Source organism: Lagopus muta, chromosome W (genome assembly GCF_023343835.1).
Source record: "Lagopus muta isolate bLagMut1 chromosome W, bLagMut1 primary, whole genome shotgun sequence".
NCBI lineage: Eukaryota > Metazoa > Chordata > Aves > Galliformes > Phasianidae > Lagopus > Lagopus muta.
Genome location: NC_064471.1, coordinates 774,017 through 792,111, shown reverse-complemented (window position 1 = coordinate 792,111; position 18,095 = coordinate 774,017). Strand labels below are relative to the sequence as shown.

Sequence of the window (18,095 nt, the reverse complement as noted above, 5' to 3'; positions counted from 1 at the left end):
TATATATACATATATACAAACAAACAAAAAATGATTAAAATGCACACATGGCTATATACATATACATAGAATTAGTAACTGCACTCCCCCGGCATCAAGTTTCCTTGTGGTACACACTGGACATCCCCATTCTTCTGCATTACCCACCAAGTGGATCCTGGTCCCTGGGCAAAAACTGTACCACGGAGAGGTTTGCCCTTTCCAGAAGCTGGAAGAACCCAAACTGCCTTTCCTAACATGTTCTTTACATGTACAACAGGGACTTTATCTCCCTCTACGGTATGTAGGGAACTGGATTGATTAGGACCATCACGATTAATAGATCCTCTGGTATTGACTAACCAGGTGGCTTCTGCCAAATGCTTCTCCCAGTGCTTAAATGTTCCGCCACCCAGTGCTTTTAGCATCGTTTTTAACAATCCATTGTATCGTTCAATTTTACCAGAGGCTGGAGCATGATAAGGAATATGGTAAATCCACTCAATGCCATGATCTTTGGCCCAAGTATTTACAAGAGAATTTTTGAAATGAGTCCCATTATCTGACTCAATCCTTTCTGGGGTGCCATGTCGCCACAGGACTTGTTTCTCGAGACCCAGTATGGTGTTTCGGGCGGTAGCATGGGGTACTGCATATGTTTCAAGCCACCCAGTGGTTGCCTCCACCATAGTAAGCACATAATGCTTACCATTGCGAGATCGTGGCAAGGTGATATAATCAACCTGCCATGCCTCCCCATATTTGTACTTTTGCCATCGCCCTTCCTCCCACAGAGGTTTCATCCTCTTGGCTTGTTTGATGATGGCACATGTTTCACAGTTATGAATAACCTGTGCAATGGCATCCATAGTTAAGTCCACCCCTTGGTCTCTAGCCCATTTGTATGTTGCATCTCTCCCTTGATGACCTGAAGGTCTCATGGGCCCACCGAGCCAGAAATAATTCACCCTTGTTCTGCCAGTCCAGGTCTATTTGAGCCACCTCAATTCTGGCAGCTCGGTCTACCTGATGGTTGTTTTGCTGTTCTTCAGTAGCCCGACTCTTGGGCACATGAGCATCTACATGGCGCACCTTTACAACCATAGTCTTTGTTCGGGCAGCAATGTCTTTCCACAGTTCAGCAGCCCAAATAGGTTTACCCCTTCTTTGCCAGTTATTTTGCTCCCACTGCTGTAACCACCCCCATAAGGCATTTGCTACCATCCATGAGTCAGTGTAAAGATAGAGCATTGGCCACCTCTCCCGTTCAGCGACATCTAAGGCCAGTTGGACAGCCTTTACCTCTGCAAATTGGCTTGATTCGCCTTTCCCTTCAGTGGCCTCTGCAACTTGTCGTGTGGGGCTCCACACAGCAGATTTCCATCTGCGATGCTTCCCCACAATACGACACGATCCATCTGTGAACAGGGCATATTTCTTTTCATTCTCTGGTAGTTCATTGTATGGTGGGGCTTCTTTAGCACGTGATACTTCTTCTGCTGGTGGTGTTCCAAACTTTTTACCTTCAGGCCAGTCCATGATGATCTCTAGGATTCCTGGACAGCTGAGGTTCCCCATCCGTGCTCGTTGTGTAATCAGTGCAATCCACTTACTCCAAGTGGCATCAGTAGCATGATGGGTGGAGGGAACCTTTCCTTTAAACATCCAGTTCAGCACTGGCAGTCGAGGTGCCAGAAGGAGCTGTGTTTCAGTACCGACTACTTCGGAAGCAGCCCGAACCCCTTCATAAGCGGCTAAAATCTCCTTTTCAGTTGGAGTGTAGTGCTCTTCAGACCCTCTGTATGCCCGACTCCAGAATCCCAGGGGTCGGCCTCGGGTCTCTCCTGAGGCTCTTTGCCACAAACTCCAAGTGGGACTGTTCTCTCCAGCAGCAGTATAGAGGATGTTCTTTATACCCTGTCCTGTCCGTACTGGCCCTTGGGCCACGAAATGGGCTATCTCCTGTTTAATCTGTTCAAAAGCCTGCTGCTGCTCAGGGCCCCATGTAAACTCATTTCTCATTCGCGTCACATAATAAAGGGGGCTTACAATGAGGCTGTAGTTTGGAACATGCATTCTCCAAAAGCCCACTGCACCCAGAAAAGATTGTGTCTCTCTTTTGCTAGTGGGTGGAGACATAGCAGCGATTTTGTCGATCACGTCTGTCGGAATGTGACGACGGCCATCTTGCCACTTTATACCTAGGAACTGAATCTCCTGGGCAGGTCCTTTCACTTTGCTTCGCTTAATAGCAAAACCAGCACTCAGAAGAATTTGGATCATCCTCTCTCCTTTTGTGAAGACTTCTTGTGCTGTATCGCCCCACACAATGATGTCATCAATGTACTGCAGGTGCTCAGGAGCGCTGCCCTGTTCCAATACAGTTTGAATCAACCTATGGCAAATGGTCGGGCTGTGTTTCCACCCCTGGTGCAAACGGTTCCAGGTATACTGAACGCCCCTCCAGGTGAAAGCAAATTGTGGCTTACATTCTTTGGCCAAAGGAATGGAAAAGAAGGCATTAGCAATGTCAATGGTGGCATACCATTTGGCCACTTTTGACTCCAGTTCGTACTGGAGTTCTAACATGTCCAGCACAGCAGCACTCAGTGGGGGTGTGACTTCATTCAGGCCACGGTAGTCCACCGTCAGCCTCCATTCTCCACTGGCTTTACGCACTGGCCATATGGGGCTGTTAAAAGGCGAGTGAGTTTTGCTGAGCACTCCCTGGCTCTCCAGTTGACGAATCAACTTATGAATGGGGAGCAAGGAATCCCTGTTGGTGCGGTACTGCCGCCTGTGCACCGTTTTTGTAGCAATTGGTACCTGTTCCTTTTCCACTCGCAGCAGCCCCGCAACAGACGGATCTTCGGACAGGCCAGGCAAAACAGACAGCTGCTTAATGTTGTCTGTGTCCACAGCAGCTATTCCAAAGGCCCATCGATACCCCTTAGGATCCTTGAAATGTCGCCTCCTGAGATAATCAATACCTAGTATACATGGAGCCCCTGGGCCCGTCACAATAGGATGTTTTTGCCAGTCCTTACCTGTGAGGCTTATCCCAGCCTCCAACACAGTCAATTCTTGAGAGCCCCCGGTCACTCCAGAAATATGGATTGATTCTGTCCCTTGGTGACTCGAGGGCATCAGAGTGCACTGTGCACCAGTGTCCACCAGGGCCTTATATTTCAGTGGTTCTGATGTGCCAGGCCATCGAATCCACACAGTCCAATATACTCTATTATCCCTTTCCCCCCCCTGACTGAGGGCAGGGCCCCTCTATTCATTACCTGTGGTAACTGGAGCAACTGCACTGGTGGTTGATCTGCCTTGTAATTCTTTCACCCGGGCTCGTAGTACAGGAGTAGGTTGACCGTGCCACTTCCCCATGTCTTCTCCATGGTCACGTAGGTAATACCATAAGACAATTCGCGGTGTATTATTCCTTACTTGAGCCGGAGAGCGTCTGCCTCTAACAGCTGAGATTTTTGATCGTGCACGTAAGAAGGAAGGTTTATCATCTTTAGTTAGGTGGGCTCGGATTATCTCCTTCATCTCCTTCACCTCCTTCGCTAGACTCATTTGATTATCCTGATCTTCATCCAGCGTCTCTGATACTGCTACAGGTTTGTCACGGTTAATCAGTTGAGACACTTGCTCCGTCATTCTTGATATTGCAGCAACGGCAGAATGAATTGGAGACAGCAATTGTTCGTAGTTTTGGAGCGTAACAATTAATTCATAAATTAAGGGTGTTCTCTGTTGTTCCTGGTATCTGTCACACACTGACGTTAGTGTAGCGGCATATTTGTCCGGCGCTGTTGTCATGATTTTCTGCCATATCTCAGGCGTTGTCCTCACCTTTTCAGGGTCGCGGTTTTGTTGTGGGTGGTTAGGAACAAAGTCAGGGTCATACAACATTTCCACCACGCCTATTTCCCTCAAATACTGGATACCCTTTTCAACTGTATCCCATTTTTTCATTGCAATCTTCAAACCGTTTTTGAAGGGATACTTTTCCTTCACAGCTGTTAACACTCGTTCCCAGAGGGAGGCAGCCTCATCCGAACATCGACTAATTCCTCCATCAATAGCTGGATCTCTGGCAATGGCACCTAGTTGGCGAGCTTCATTACCATCCAGAGACAAGCTATGGGCCCCACTGTCCCAACAGCGAACCAACCAGGAAACAAGACTTTCATTCAGGCGCCGTGTGAACTCCTTTCTTGAACCTTGGATTTCAGTCATCTTTAGAGGCCGGCGAGTAGTAATAGAGACTTCCTCTTCATCACTCTCTTCTGCATGTCTCTTAGTTTTCGCTTTTGCCTTTCGCGATGGTGGTGGTTCTGAGGAGGGCCCCTCGCCTAGATCTTCCTCCTCCTCCTCTTCTTCTCTTTTTCGTTCAAGACGCGAAGACACTCGTTTCCATTTCTTGCCCTCCACAGGAGCAACCGGTATTGTTACTGGTGTCTCCTGTGATTGATTAGATTTGACTTGGGGATTTTCCCCTTTGGCTTGAACCTCAGCTCGGAAACTCTCTCTCTCCCGAATGGTATTATATAGGGCACGGTAAGCACAAGCCAAACCCCAAATAAGTTGTACCTCCTTAGATTTATGTAAGCCGCATAGTCCCTGACTCAAATACTGGCTTAGTTTCTCAGGATCCCACAGGTGTTCAAGAGTAAAATCCCATGACACTGCGGGTCCCCATGCTTCTAAGACCTTTCCTAAACCTCTCCATATCCCCTGCCAGTTATCATTCTCTAGTTTTGGAGAAGACTCCTTCCCCTTATTACAAATAAAGAATACATTCAGGAGAATTGATGACACGCACACCAACATGACTATTAATTCAGGATTCAAAAAACGTTTGACAAACCGAGAAGAAACCCCGGAGACTGGTCTGAACATTGTGTTGTTTGTAAAATTAGCTATTCCATTTGGGATGTAGTTGTTTGAGAAATTAGCCATTCCTTCTGGGATGTAGATGTCAAAGTTCAAATCATACCACATTGCAAATAGGTAAAACATAGGTGTCTCCATCAGTGCCCTTAGGTAGTTATATACGGATGCAATTCCAAAACACACAAGTGTGAGATGGATTATTGGCCAGTAGGTTGTGACTAACACCATTGCTTTAAATCCTTTACCCAGCACCCCCACGATAACGAGTGGGTTCATCGCTGGTGCTTGCTAAAAAAGGGTAAATGAATTGAAGGTAACAAGAGGAGGGGAAAAAAAAAGGAAAAAAGGAAAAAAGGCACTACTCAGACTAAGTAGTGCTCAAAGTTTACAAATATCCCAGAACACTGGCAGTACGCCTAATCTTTCAATGTCAGGTTTTCCAGCACAGAAACCTGAACTACTGATAATGCTCCCTAACGAAGCTCTCTAAGAGCAGAGAGAAAAAGAGATTCGTTCAAAAAGTTAAAAAGCAGTCTTGCCCCACATTGGGTGCCAAAAATCTGTCACGGATTTGACCAGATCAATCTATGTCCGTGACAGGGGCGACAGGCCTCTGCCCTCCCCCCCCCCCCACCCCAGTCCCACAAAAAATGGGAAGAAAAGAACAGCGGCAACAATCTATGGAGGAAAACTTATTTTACTATAATATCAGAATACAACATAACACAATATATACAATTTAATTGCAATTGAGATTAATAAATCAGACAAGATGAGAGAGAGAGAGTTCCTGGGACTGAGACAAACCTGAAAAGCTTGGAACGGCTAGGAAAGCACCCTCCAGCACCCACTGCAAGGCAGCAAGAGAGCGCCCCCTCCACCTGGAAGGGCCAGATCCCGTGACTTCTGTAATGTACAGGGATAGGTACTTGGAATTGGGGCAGTGACACTTTAATGCCCCGTACACTACATGATGTTTTGATGTGGAATACTGAAACCCAAAAACAAAAACAAAAACAAAAAACATAGAGCCATGACATGTGGCAAGATAGACATGAACTCCTTTACTGATGCAGAACAAAAACTCAGAACAACTTTTATCATAGGTGCTTACAACCTTCTATACCCACACGCAACAACTTGGTCACATGTAGGTGCCTCGTGTGTGCTTACATCTCGCTCAAGTAGCTACTGAGCTTGTTTACTCATTAGCAAGGTAATGACTTTCTTTGTCCCACAATGGACCACCCCCCCTCCTCAACTCGAGGAAGGCTTTCAATTTCATTTTCTCTTCCCTCCATGGTCCTGGAATCCCAAGGGAAGTATTTGAAGTGAAGACCAAAGCAAAGAAGGTGTTCACCATCTTTGTCTTTTTCAGCACTCCCCATTACCAGGGCACCCTCTTCATTCACCAAGGGACCCACATTATCCCTAGTCTTCCTTTTGATGTTAACATACTTAAAAAAAACCCCTTCTTAATACCCTTTTTCTCCTTTGCCTGCTTCAACTCCTGGTGGGCTATAGCCTTCCTCATTGCATCCCTGCAGGCCCTGACAATACTCCTGTACTCCTTCCGAGAGGACAGGCCCCTTTTTCTACATCCCATAGACCTCCTTCTTCCCTTTGATCTTATCCACAAACTCCCTGCTCATCCACACAGGAAACCTGCCTCTCTTCCCATGTTTCCTACTCTTAGAAATGCACCGATCTTGAACTTAGAAAAAGTGCTGGTTAAACGTTACTCAGGTCTCACAGACCCCCTTAACTTCTAGCACTCTACCTCATGAAATACTATGAAGTAGATCCAGAAAATGAGCAAGTTGACTCTCTAGAAGTTCAGGATAGCAATCCTACTTTTTACATTACATTTTCCACTCAAGTCATGGTTCTATGTTTTTTTTTGTTATTGGGTTTCAGTATTCCACATCAAAACATCATGTAGCGTACGGGGCATTAAAGTGTTAATGCCCCAATTCCAGGTGCCTATCCCTGTACATTACAGAAGTCACGGGATCTGGCCCTTCCGGGTGGGGGGGCGCTCTCTTGCTGCCTTGCAGTGGGTGCTGGAGGGTGCTTTCCTAGCCGTTCCAAGCTTTTCAGGTTTGACTCAGTCCCAGGAACTCTCTCTCTCATCTTGTCTGATTTATTCATCTCAATTTCAATTAAATTGTATTATATAGTGTTATCTTGTATTCTGATATTATAGTAAAATAAGTTTTCCTCCATAGATTGCTGCCGCTGCTCTTTTCCTCCCTTCCTTCCTTCCCATTTTTTGTGGGACTGGGGTGGGGGGGGAGGGCAGAGGCCTGTCGCCCCTGTCACGGACATCGATTGATCTGGTCAACTCCGTAACAATCTTTAAAACCACCATCTGACAATAGCTACACCCCAAGCTACTCCCTACACACCCCAAACAAGCCCATCCCTGTTGGAAAGAACAAGGTCCAGAAGCACCTCTGTATAATCAATGAATGTACAAAAGTTATAATTAGGAAATATACCAGTGTATAATTAATGAACATTAAGATGATACAACTATGAAATAAACAAAAGAGTTTGATGAAACAGACCATGATAACAAAAGAGAATAAATGGCAAGCTTTCCCCTATCGTAGGCTAACCCACAAAACACCAGCAGAACAGATCACCAGAAGAGATTATCCCCCACTGCTAGCCAGCTCTTAAATAGGTCTAGGACAGGTGGAGCCAGGCTCCACCCCTTCCGGCAGCAAAAGTGAATTGTAAAAGTAATACAGATGTTTCAGAGGTACCAGGAGGGGAAGGTCAACTCTCCAGGGCAAGATACAGGCCGTATTTCTATCCTGGGTCAACACTTCCGCCTGTACTGGGGCATGTCCTGGCCGCCTGTACCACACCTTCTGGCCAGATGTCTGCTGCTGCATAACGATATCAGGCACCAAAGGAGGTGTCCTGATCTGCCACAGGGACATGATGGGGGTCCCTTTAGTGATAAAGATCGGAGTGTTGACCACAATATCAGTAGGCCACGTACCTATTACTGGAGGGACTACTGAGCCTCCCACCTCCAATAGACTCCCCCAAGGTGCAAGTAGGCCACACCACTTGGGTCCTACCTGCACCTTCCAGAGCCATTTTATTTTATGGGTACCCGGCTCTAAATTCTCAGGGGCAGGGAGCAGAAGATTATTTTCATTACCAATCTGGGTTCTTACCTGATGATCAGTGCCCGTAATTTGGATCCTAAGCGGGGTGGCCCATGTCGTCTGCAGCATTCTCAGGGCACTGGGTCTGCCATCTCGAGGTCTTTCATTCAGGTCCCGCAGGGTTTCATACAGTCTTTTCTTCCACCCCTGCAGGGACTGGGAGTCTGTCTTCAGGGCAGCCTCAAGAATACCGTTATAACGTTCGATGAGGCCTGCCTCCATTGGATTATATGGCAGGTGGAATCGCCATTCAATGTTATTTTCTTCTGCCCAGCGCTGTATCGTTGCACCAGTAAATTGAGTCCCTTGGAAGCTCTCGATGACTTGAGGTGTCCCGTAGGCAGACATCAGTTCAGTGAGTGCCTTGATGGTATATGCCTGGTTTGCTCTCGGTACTGGATAGGCCTGCAGCAGCCCACTTGCAGTGTCGACACAGGTCAGGGCATATCTTGCCCCCTCGTAGCGAGGAAAAGCCACAATGTAATCGACCTGCTATCGCTGGAGAGGATTGTGTCCCCTAGCAAGATGGGCTGTTGATTCGGGCAACGATCTCGGTCTCATCTTGGAGCAAGCGTCGCAATCTTGGCATGCCTGGACGATATCAGATAGTTGTATGGGCAGTCCCCATGCTTTAGCAGCTGCCCACATTGTCTTTTGTCCCGCATGCCGTAGCTTCTGATGTAACCAGCGGGCAATGTTCTCAGATGGTGAATTCTCAATCCATCAAAATCGAGCCAGTGTGTCGGCTTCATCGTTTCCCGGTGACTGTAGGGACTGATGACCAGAAACATGGTAGACACGTACAGTCCTGTGTTTAACCGTATTCCATATCACAGAATCACGGAATCACAGAATTGTAGGAGTTGGAAGGGACCTCCAGAGATCATCGAGTCCAACCCCCCTGCCAAAGCAGGTTCCCTACAGCAGGTCGCACAGGTAGGCATCCAGGCAGGTCTTGAACATCTCCAGAGAAGGAGACTCCACCACCTCCCTGGGCAGCCTGTTCCAGTGCTCCATCACCTCACTGTAAAGAAGTTCTTGCACATGTTTGTGCGGAACTTCCTATGCTGCAGTTTCCAGCCGTTTCCCCTTGTCCTGTCTCCACTCACCACTGAAAACAGTCTGGCCTCGCCATTCTGCCCCCCACACCTTAGATATTTATAGACCTGGAACAGGTCCCCTCTCAGTCTTCTTTTCTCAAGGCTGAACAGACCCAGTTCACTCAGCCTTTCCTCATAGGAGAGATGCTCCAGGCCCTTCACCATCTTCGTGGCTCTCCACTGGACTCTTTCCAAGAGATCCTTGTCTTTTTTGTACTGGGGAGCCCAGAACTGGACACGGTACTCCAGATGAGGTCGTACCAGGGCAGAGTAGAGGGGGAGGATCACCTCCCTCGACCTGCTGGCCACGCTCTTTTTAATGCACCCCAGTATGCCATTGGCCCTCTTGGCCACAAGGGCACACTGCTGGCTCATGGCCAACCTGTCGTCCACCAGGACACCCAGGTCCCTCTCCGCAGAGCTCCTCTCCAGCAGGTCATCCCCCAACCTGTACTGGTGCATGGAATTATTCCTCCCCAGATGCAAGACTCTACACTTGCTTTTGTTAAACCTCATCCAGTTTTTTTCTGCCCAGCTCTCCAGCCTATCCAGGTCTCGCTGAATGGCAACACAGCCTTCAGGCGTGTCAGCCAATCCTCCCAACTTCGTATCATCGGCAAACTTGCTGAGGGTGGCCACCATCCCCTCATCAAGGTCATTGATGAAGATGTTGAACAAGACCGGACCCAGCACAGACCCCTGAGGAACACCGCTAATTACAGGCCTCCAACCGGACTCTGCACCACCTACAACGACCCTCTGTGCTCTGCCAGTCAGCCAGTTCTCAACCCACCTCACTGTCCACTCATCTATCCCACACTTCCTCAGCTTTGTTATTAGGATGTCGTGGGGGACAGTATCAAATGCCTTGCTGAAATCAAGGTAGACTACATCCACTGCTCTGCCCCCATCCACCCAGCCAGAGACAACATCATAGAAGGCTACCAGGTTGGTCAAGCACGACCTCCCCCTTGTGAACCCGTGCTGACTACTCCTGATAACTTCCTCTTCTTCCAGTTGTCTGGAGATGACATCCAGTACAAGCTGTTCCATCACCTTTCCAGGGACAGAGGTGAGGCTGACTGGCCTATAATTGGCTGGGTCTTCCTTCTTGCCTTTTTTGAAGACCGGGGTGACGTTGGCTATCTTCCAGTCTTCAGGCACCTCCCCCGTCCTCCAAGACCTCTCAAAGATAACAGAAAGCAGTTCAGCAATCACCTCTGCCAGCTCCCTCAGCACCCGTGGATGAATCCCATCGGATCCCATGGATTTGTGAACATTGGTGTTGCCTAGGCGCTCCCGGACAACCTCTTCCCTGACTGAAGGGAGGTCTTCCATTCCCCAGATCCTCTCACTAACCTCCAGGGTCTCAGATTCCCGAGGGGGAGCTTTTTCACTGAAAACAGAAGCAAAGAAGGCATTCAGTATCTCCACCTTCTCAGCATCCCCCGTTACCAGTACACCCCCATCACTTAGCAGGGGAGCCACATTCTCCCTAGTCTTCCTTTTACTGTTAATGTACTTGAAAAAACCTTTTTTATTATCCTTTATCCCCTTCGCCAGATTTAATTCCAGGCGGGCTTTAGCCTTCCTTGTCGCATCCCTGCAGACCCTGACAACATTCCTGTATTCTTCCCAAGTAGTCAGACCCTTTTTCCACATTTCATGGGCCTTCTTCTTTCCTTTGAGTTTGTGCACGAGCTCCTTGCTCATCCACACAGGTCTCCTGCCACCCTTTCCCGATTTCTTCCTCACAGGGACACACTGATCCTGAGCTTGGAAGAAGAGCTGCTTAAATGCCGACCAGCTCTCACAGGCCCCCTTGCCTTCCAACACCCTAGCCCATGAGACAGCTCCAAGTAGGCCCCGAAAGAGATCGAAGTTGGCTCTCCTAAAGTCCAGGATAGCAATCCTACTTTGTGCTTTACTTCTTCCACTCAGGATCTTGAACTCCACCATCTCGTGGTCACTACAACCCAAGCTGCCCCCGACCTTTACTTCCCTGACAAGCCCTTCTCTATTAGTGAAAATAAGTCCAGCAGTAAATATGTCTAACCACATATCCTTGCCCCAGATCGGTCGGGCGTGGATAGTCCATTCCTGGGTGGCCCACTGTGCAATCCAAAGAGTAAGCCCCCGGTACACAGACCAGCTATCTGCGCAAATGTTCAGGATACCATCAACGGGTTCCTTGGTTATAACCATCCACACGGCTCGCAGGTCTGCCCATTGGCTGCTCTGAAAATCCCCCTCATCGAACCAGATTTTCTCGGTGGAAGGATGGTATGCTATTGCTCTCCACTTGCTCGGGTTGCCCTTGCTGGACCCATCTGTGTACCAGGCATCTTCAGGGATAGGATATTTCCCCTCCTGAACGAGACTCTTCTCACGTGGAGCGACCAGTATTTCTTTTGGTTCATCACTGTGATACGTAACTGTCACGGAGTTGACTAGATCAATCTGTGTCCGTGACAGGGGCAACAGGCCTCTGCCCTCCCCCCCCCCACCGCAGTCCCACAAAAAATGGGAAGGAATGAAGGGAGGAAAAGAACAGCGGCAACAATCTATGGAAGAAAACTTATTTTACTATAATATCGGAATACAAGATAACAAAATTTAATACATTTTAATTTAAATTGACATTAATAAATCAGACAAGATAAGAGAGAGTTCCCGGGACGGATTCAAACCTGAAAAGCTTGGAACGGCTAGGAAGGCACCCTCCAGCACCCACTGCAAGAGAGTGTCCCCCCACCCAGAAGGGCCAGATCCCATGACTTCTGTAATGTACAGGGATAGGTACCTCGGATTGTGGCAGTGACACTTTAATGCCCCGTACACTACATGATGTTTTGATGTGGAATACTGAAACCCAAAAAGAAAAAAAAACATAGAACCATGACATTCCACCCCTTATTCTACATCGTTACATCATGCTTAATATATATATATATATATATACATATATACTAACAAACAAAAAATGATTAACATGCATTACACACATATGGCTATATACATATACATAGAATTACTAACTGCACTATCCCAGCATCAAGTTTCCTTGTGGTATGCATTGGACATCCCCATTCTTCTGCATTATCCACCATGTGGATCCTGGTCCCTGGGCAAAAACTGTACCACGGAGAGGTTTGCCCTTTCCAGAAGCTGGAAGAACCCAAAATGCCTTTCCTAACATGTTCTTTACATGTACAACAGGGACTTTATCTCCCTCTACGGTATGTAGGGAGCTGGATTGGTTAGGACCATCACAATTGAGAGATCCTCTGGTATTGAGTAACCAGGTGGCTTCTGCCAAATACTTCTCCCAGTGCTTAAATGTTCCGCCACCCAGTGCTTTTAGCATAGTTTTTAACAATCCATTGTAGCGTTCAATTTTACCAGACGCTGGTGCATGATAGGGAATATGGTAAATCCACTCAATGCCATGATCTTTGGCCCAAGTATTTACAAGAGAATTTTTGAAATGAGTCCCGTTATCTGACTCAATTCTTTCTGGGGTGCCGTGTCGCCACAGGACTTGTTTCTCGAGACCCAGTATGGTGTTTCGGGCGGTAGCATGGGGTACTGCATATGTTTCAAGCCACCCAGTGGTTGCCTCCACCATAGTAAGCACATAACGCTTACCATTGCGAGATCGTGGCAAGGTGATATAATCAACCTGCCATGCCTCCCCATATCTGTACTTTTGCCATCGCCCTTCCTCCCACAGAGGTTTCATCCTCTTGGCTTGTTTGATGATGGCACATGTTTCACAGTTATGAATAACCTGTGCAATGGCATTCATGGTTAAGTCCACCCCTTGGTCTCTAGCCCATTTGTATTTTGCATCTCTCCCTTGATGACTTGAGGTCTCATGGGCCCACCGAGCTAGAAATAATTCACCCTTGTTCTGCCTGTCCAGGTCTATTTGAGCCACTTCAATTCTGGCAGCTCCATCTGCCTGATGGTTATTTTGCTGTTCTTCAGTAGCCCGACTCTTGGGCACATGAGCATCTACATGGCGCACCTTTACAACCATATTCTTTGTTCAGGCAGCAATGTCTTTCCACAGTTCAGCAGCCCAAATAGGTTTACCCCTTCTTTGCCAGTTATTTTGCTCCCACTGCTGTAACCACCCCCATAAGGCATTTGCCACCATCCAAGAGTCAGTGTAAAGATAGAGCATTGGCCACCTCTCCCCTTCAGCAACATCTAAGGCCAGTTGGACAGCCTTTACCTCTGCAAATTGGCTTGATTCTCCTTTCCCTTTGGTGGCCTCTGCAACTTGTCGTGTGGGGCTCCACACAGCAGATTTCCATCTGCAATGGTTTCCCACAATAGGACACGATCCATCTGTGAACAGGGCATATTTCTTTTCATTCTCTGGTAGTTCATTGTATGGTGGGGCTTCTTTAGCATGAGCTACTTCTTCTCCTGATGGTGTTCCAAACTTTTTACCTTCAGGCCAGTCCTTGATGACCTCCAGGATTCCTGGATGGCTGAGGTTTCCCATCCGTGCTCGTTGTGTAATCAGTGCAATCCACTTACTCCAAGTGGCATCTGTATCCTGATGGGTGGAGAGAACCTTTCCCATGAATATCCAGTTCAGCACTGGCAGTCGAGGTGCCAGAAGGAGCTGTGTTTCAGAACCGATTACTTAAGAAGCAGCCCAAACCCCCTCATAAGCGGCTAAGATCTCCTTCTCAGTTGGAGTGTAGCCCTCTTCCGACCCCCTGTAGGCTCGACTCCAGAATCCCAGGGGTCGGCCTCGGGTGTCTCCTGAGGCTCTTTGCCACAAACTCCAAGTGGGACCGTTCTCTCCAGCAGCAGTATAGAGGATGTTCTTTATACCCTGTCCTGTCCGTACTGGCCCTTGGGCCACGAAATGGGCTATCTGCTGTTTAATCTGTTCAAAAGCCTGCTGCTGCTCAGGGCCCCATGTAAACTCATTTCTCATTCGTGTCACATGATAAAGGGGGCTTACAATGAGGCTGTAGTTTGGAACATGCATTCTCCAAAAGCCCACTGCACCCAGAAAAGATTGTGTCTCCCTTTTGCTTGTGGGCGGAGACATAGGAGTGATTTTGTCAATCACATCCGTCGGGATGTGACGACGGCCATCTTGCCACTTTATACCTAGGAACTGAATCTCCTGGGCAGGTCCTTTCACTTTGCTTCGCTTAATAGCAAAACCAGCACTCAGAAGAATTTGGATCATTCGCTCTCTTTTCGTGAAGAATTCTTCTGATGTATCGCCCCACACAATATTGTCAGCAATGTATTGCAGGTACTCAGGAGCACTGCCCTGTTCCAATACAGTTTGGATCAACCCATGGCAAATGGTCGGGCTGTGTTTCCACCTCTGGGGCAAAGGGTTGCAGGTATACTGAACACCCCTCCACGTGAAAGCAAATTGTGGCTTACATTCTTTGGCCAAAGGAATGGAAAAGAAGGCATTAGCAATGTCAATGGTGGCATACCATTTGGCCACTTTTGACTCCAGTTCGTACTGGAGTTCTAACATGTCCAGCACAGCAGCACTCAGTGGGGGTGTGACTTCATTCAGGCCACGGTAGTCCACCGTCAGCCTCCATTCTCCACTGGCTTTACGCACTGGCCATATGGGGCTGTTAAAAGGCGAGTGAGTTTTGCTGAGCACTCCCTGGCTCTCCAGTTGACGAATCAACTTATGAATGGGGAGCAAGGAATCCCTGTTGGTGCGGTACTGCCGCCTGTGCACCGTTTTTGTAGCAATTGGTACTTGTTCCTTTTCCACTCGCAGCAGCCCCGCAACAGACGGATCTTCGGACAGGCCAGGCAAAACAGACAGCTGCTTAATGTTGTCTGTGTCCACAGCAGCTATTCCAAAGGCCCATCGATACCCCTTAGGATCCTTGAAATGCCCCCTTCTGAGATAATCAATACCTAGTATACATGGAGCCCCTGGGCCCGTCACAATAGGATGTTTTTGCCAGTCCTTACCTGTGAGGCTTATCCCAGCCTCCAACACAGTCAATTCTTGAGAGCCCCCGGTCACTCCAGAAATATGGATTGATTCTGTCCCTTGTTGACTCGAGGGCATCAGAGTGCACTGTGCACCAGTGTCCACCAGGGCCTTATATTTCAGTGGTTCTGATGTGCCAGGCCATCGAATCCACACAGTCCAATATACTCTATTATCCCTTTCCCTGCCCTGGCTGGGGGCAGGGCCCCTCTATTCATTACCTGTGGTAACTCTAGCAACTGCACTGGTGGTAGATCTGCCTTATAATTCTTTCACCCGGGCTCGTAGTACAGGAGTAGGTTGACCGTGCCACTTCCTCATGTCTTCTCCATGGTCACGTAGGTAATACCATAAGACAATTCGCGGTGTATTATCCCTTACTTGAGCTGGAGAGCGTTTGCCTCTAACAGCTGAGATTTTTGATGGTGCACGTGAGAATGAAGGTTCATTGTCTTTAGTTAGGTGGGCTCGCCAAAATTTCATCATCTCCTTCACTAGACTCATTTGATTATCCTGATCGTCATCAAGCTTTTCTGATACTGCTGCAGGTTTGTCACGGTTAATCAGTTGAGACGCTTGCTCCGTCATTTTTGATATAGCAGCCACGGCAGCATTAATTGGGGACAGCAACTGTTCGTAATTTTGGAGCATAACAATTAATTCATAAACTAAGGGCGTTCTCTGTTGTTCTTGGTATCTGTCACACGCTGACGTTAGTGTAGAGGCATATTTGTCCGGCGCTGTTGGCACGATTTTTGCCATATCTCAGGCGTCGTGCTCACTTTGTCAGGGTCGCGGTTTTGGTGTGGGTGGTTAGGAACAAAGTTAAGGTCATACAACATTTCCACCATGCCTATTTCCCTCAAATACTGGATACCCTTTTCAACTGTATCCCACTTTTTCATCGCAATCTTCAAGCCATTTTTGAAGGGATACTTTTCCTTCACGGCTATTAACACTCGTTCCCAGAGGGAGGCAGCCTCATCCGAACATCGACTAATTCCTCTATCAATAGCTGGATCTCTGGCAATGGCGCCTAGTTGGCGAGCTTCATTACCATCCAGAGACAAGCTATGGGCCCCACTGTCCCAACAGTGAACTAACCAGGAAACAAGAGTTTCATTCGGGCGCCGTGTAAACTCCTTTCTTGAACCTTGGATTTCAGTCATCTTTAGAGGCCGGCGAGTAGTAATAGAGACTTCCTCTTCATCACTCTCTTCTGCACGTCTCTTAGTTTTCCCTTTTGCCTTTCGTGATGGTTGTGGTTCTGAGGAGGGCCCCTCGCCTGGATCTTCCTCCACCTCCTCCTCCTCTTCTTCTCTTTTTCGTTCAAGACGCGAAGACACTCGTTTCCATTTCTTGCCCTCCACAGGAGCAACTGGTATTGTTACTGGTGTCTCCTGTGATTGATTAGATTTGACTTGGGGATTTTCCCCTTTGGCTTGAACCTCAGCTCGGAAACTCTCTCTCTCCCGAATGGTATTATATAGGGCACGGTAAGCACAAGCCAAACCCCAAATAAGTTGTACCTCCTTAGATTTATGTAAGCCGCATAGTCCCTGACTCAAATACTGGCTTAGTTTCTCAGGATCCTACAGGTACAGGAGTACATTCAGGAAAATTAATGACATGCACACCAACATGAGTATTGATGACACACTCACCAACATGAGTATTAATTTAAGATTCGAAAAACTTTTGATAAACCGAGAAGAAAACCCGGACACTGGTCTGAACATTATGTTGTTTGTAAAATTAGCTATTCCATTTGGGATGTAGCTGTTTGTGAAATTAGCCATTCCTTCGGGGATGTTGTTGTTTGTGAAATTAGCCATTCCTTCTGGGATGTAGATGTCAAAGTTCAAATCATACCACATTGCATATAGGTTAAATATAGGTGTCTCCATCAGTGCCCTTAGGTCGTTATATATATATATGCAATTCCAAAACACATAAGTGTGAGATGGATTATTGGCCAGTAGGTTGTGAGTAACACCATTGCTTTAAATCCTTTATCCAGTACTCCCACGATAACGAGTGGGTTCATCTCTGGTGCTTGCTAAAAAGGGGTTAATGAATTGAAGCTAACCAGAGAAGGGGAAAAAAAAAAGAAAAAAAGGGCACTACTCAGACTAAGTAGTGCTCAAAGTTTACAAATATCCCAGAACACTGGCAGTATGCCTCATCTTTCAAGGTCAGGTTTTCCAGTACAGAAACTTGAACTACTGATAATGCTCCCTAGCGAAGCTCTCTAAGAGCAGAGAGAAAAAGAGATTCGTTCTAAAAGCTAAAAAGCAGCAAGCCCCACGTTGGGCGCCAAAAATCTGTCACGGAGTTGACCAGATTAATCTATGTCCGTGACAGGGGCGATAGGCCTCTGCCGTCCCCCCCACCCCAGTCCCACAAAAAATGGGAAAGAAGGAAGGGAGGAAAAGAGCAGCGGCAACAATCTACGGAGGAAAACTTATTTTACTATAATATTGGAGTACAAGATAACACAATATATACAATTTAATTGAAATTGAGATTAATAAATCAGACAAGATGAGAGAGAGAGAGAGTTCCTGGGACCGATTCAAGCCTGAATAGCTTGGAACGGCTAGGAAAGCACACTCCAGCACCCACTGCCAGGCAGCAAGAGAGCGCCCCCCCCACCCGGAAGGGCCAGATCCCGTGACTTCTGTAATGTACAGGGATAGGTACTTGGAATTGGGGCAGTGACACTTTAATACCCCGTACACTACATGATGTTTTGATGTGGAATACTGAAACCCAAAAACAAAAAACAAAAACAAAAAAACATAGAACCATGACAGTTCATAAGGGACTTCTCTAGGTACTCTGATAGGATGTATATATATATTTTTTTCAACAAACGATTTTGCTGAACTCCTTTTATTTTTCCTAGGATTACAGAGT

The 18,095-nt window shown here is 47.3% G+C and overlaps 2 protein-coding genes across 2 annotated transcripts in view; both read right to left on the bottom strand.

The window, feature by feature from the left end:
* The window catches only part of LOC125686408 (uncharacterized), a 418,931-nt gene extending 415,791 nt beyond the window's left edge, over nt 1-3,140 (bottom strand). Inside the window, exon 1 of the mRNA XM_048930346.1 lies at nt 1,282-3,140. Within this exon, the coding sequence (XP_048786303.1) occupies nt 1,282-3,126 (1,845 nt within the window). The 5' untranslated portion in view covers nt 3,127-3,140. The remainder of the gene's footprint in view (nt 1-1,281) is intronic.
* Nucleotides 3,141-15,480: 12,340 nt separating this feature from the next.
* The window catches only part of LOC125686446 (uncharacterized), a 302,243-nt gene continuing 299,628 nt past the window's right edge, over nt 15,481-18,095 (bottom strand). Inside the window, exon 2 of the mRNA XM_048930429.1 lies at nt 15,481-16,212. Coding sequence (XP_048786386.1) covers nt 15,890-16,212 — 323 coding nt within the window. The 3' untranslated portion in view covers nt 15,481-15,889. The remainder of the gene's footprint in view (nt 16,213-18,095) is intronic.